The 2,500-nt window shown below is 45.7% G+C and overlaps 1 protein-coding gene across 1 annotated transcript in view; it reads left to right on the top strand.

Moving 5' to 3' along the window:
* The first annotated feature begins 42 nt into the window (after positions 1–42).
* Positions 43–2,500, top strand: part of LOC138859695 (ribonucleoprotein PTB-binding 1-like) — a 478,721-nt gene continuing 476,263 nt past the window's right edge. Inside the window, exon 1 of the mRNA XM_070115527.1 lies at positions 43–399. Coding sequence (XP_069971628.1) covers positions 130–399 — 270 coding nt within the window. The 5' untranslated portion in view covers positions 43–129. The remainder of the gene's footprint in view (positions 400–2,500) is intronic.

Here is a 2,500-nt window from a genome sequence, read left to right as displayed (position 1 = left end):
TTTGAAACGTCGAGGCTCGAACGCAGAGCACGAGTTAGTGTGTATCGTGACAGCGTAGTGAAAGGAGTGATTGTATCGACTGTATTATTGGTGTCGCTCGAGTGAAGAGTTAACGCGAAGTGATTCGACATGGCTACCAGTTCCACAGATGCGTTTAACACCCAGTTGGGTAACAACATACCACTCTATAGTAATAATTATTCCATGGTGTCAGTGACCACCGGCCCCAACTTCTGGCCAACGGAGGCAGCGTCGAGTTCCACGTCTCCTGCGTCGGAAAACAATTGGGATGTTGACGAGGAGGAGGCGATCAAGAGGAGAATCTACGAGTTAAAAAGGCAGTTTCACAATGGGAGATATCTCATCATCAGACACCTTCCCCGAGACGCTACAGAAGAGGTGAGTACAGGACAGACTTCACTTCGCGTAAATGCTGCTGCGGTCCCGGGATGGTTATATTTTGGGGAGGATGTCAATTCTTATTTTGTTCTTTCCCCCTGAAGAACAAAAGGTATTAATTGTTATTCAGCGATGTGGGTTTGCGGTGTTTATCTTGACTTCGTGTTTCTCGGGGAACACTTCAGCCGTCGTGTCGGACAACTAGAGGGACAAAGAACTCGACCTCCCCGCGTCATGACAAGAATAAACGACTAAAAACGAAACGAGAGAAAAAAGAGTAAACCACTAGAAACAAAACGAGAAAAAGAGAAAGATGGACAGACATAAAACACGCGGAATGTTAACAAAATCACTTCTAAAAAGAGGTGTTTCGGATCGCGACTCGCCTTCCACCACAGCGACACACCAGCATGTTAAATCGTAGTCTAACACAGCATGTCTCTACTACAGACCTGTAAGTAATGCAGTATTGACCCGTGGTAGGATAAAGGGGGGAGGGGGGGAGAGGAATAGTGAGCAAGAGCGTTATTTTTATAGTGTTTTCTTTCATAAATTCTCCCTGTAAATGCCATGACCCTGATAGCTCGGCGTCTACAACTCTGCTTTACTCCCTTTGAAACGTGGGAGGAGAGGGAGAATTTGGGAAGTGATTGATCATTGTTATTTTGTTGTTACGATTACCGTATTGTGTCGTGGTTGATAGTTCTTTTGCACAACATTAGCGTTGTATGTGTATGTGTGTCTGTCTGCATATGTATTTGTGGCTGAGTCTGTGTTTTATAAGTATGTATATTTTCCAAGCTACCACTCGCCCCCTCCCCTCCGGCTTCACCTTCCAGCGTACACACACACGCACACATGAACGTGCCGCCAACGCCTGTCTGTGTTGTGCAAATATCATATTAGAGCGGGACACGGAATGCCACAGACAGACACTGCCTCGATCTCTAACCTATGGGAGGCGTGGAAAGACAGAACACACAAGTTTTTTTTTTTTTTTTTTTATTAAATTTCAGTTAAAGCCCCAAACACACCCAGGGGGAGAGGGAGAAGGTTTACATAGGTGTGTATATGTAGTGTGCGTGTGCGTGTTTATGCGTGTGAACAGCAAGACGTTATGAAGACCATTTGAAACTTCTGGAAGCGTCTGGTCGAAGGGGAGGTATCAGACAGGGGAAGAGAGACGGGAAATTGCAAGCTCAGATGAGGATATTGTCTGAGAGAGGGAGGGAGAGGGAGAGAGAGAGAGAAGAGAGAGAGAGAGAGAGAGAGAGAGAGAGAGAGAGAGAGAGAGAGAGAGAGAGAGAGAGTGAGAGAGAGAGAAGAGAGAGAGAGAGAGAGAGAGAGAGAGAGAGAGAGAGAGAGAGAGAGAGAGAGAGAGAGAGAGAGAGAGAGAGGGAGGGAGGGAGAGAGAGAGAGAGAGACGAAACCGCAAACATGCATGAAACGAAGGTGAGGGAGAGAGAGAGAGAGAGAGAGAGAAGCGAGAGTGAAAAAGATAGACAAAATATCCGCTAACAAGCACAACTGCGCTAACCGTAAGTGATGGGAAAATTAGGTAAAGTGTGTTATTTCGGGTGTGTACACATTGTTGAGTAAAGATGAAGGGGGGTGGGGGGATATGAGAAGGGGTGTGGAAGTACTGTGGCCTTGTGGTCGGGGAGAAGGGGGTGTGGGGGTGCAGGAGAGAGAGAGAGACGGGGGGGAGAAGGGGGTATACATGCTCATATGGCGCGCCGTAAACCCGACCATTACACAACCTTGAATTAATACAAGCTGTCTTGTTACTTGGATCTTAAGTTCACGGGCGAAATTCCACGTCGGGAGAACATATTTAGTCGGTTTATGTGTGTGCTAATTGTTTGTTTTTTGTCTGTCTGTCTGTCTGTGCTTATATGTTTATAGGTCGATACATATACAGGTAGAGAGAAATATTTAGGTAGGCCTATGTATACGTATGTTGTGTATATACATGTTTACGTTTATATGCATGTTGTGTGTACATGTTTACGTTTATATGAATGTTGTATGTACACCTCTGTATATGTTTGTGTATGTATTTAAAGCCCGGCCTCCCCCCCCCTTTAATTTCCCCCTCAAG

Source organism: Penaeus vannamei, chromosome 37, assembly GCF_042767895.1.
Source record: "Penaeus vannamei isolate JL-2024 chromosome 37, ASM4276789v1, whole genome shotgun sequence".
In the NCBI taxonomy this organism is placed as follows: domain Eukaryota; kingdom Metazoa; phylum Arthropoda; class Malacostraca; order Decapoda; family Penaeidae; genus Penaeus; species Penaeus vannamei.
Note: the sequence above shows the minus strand (reverse complement) of the source record. Positions and strands in the feature narration are given on the sequence as shown.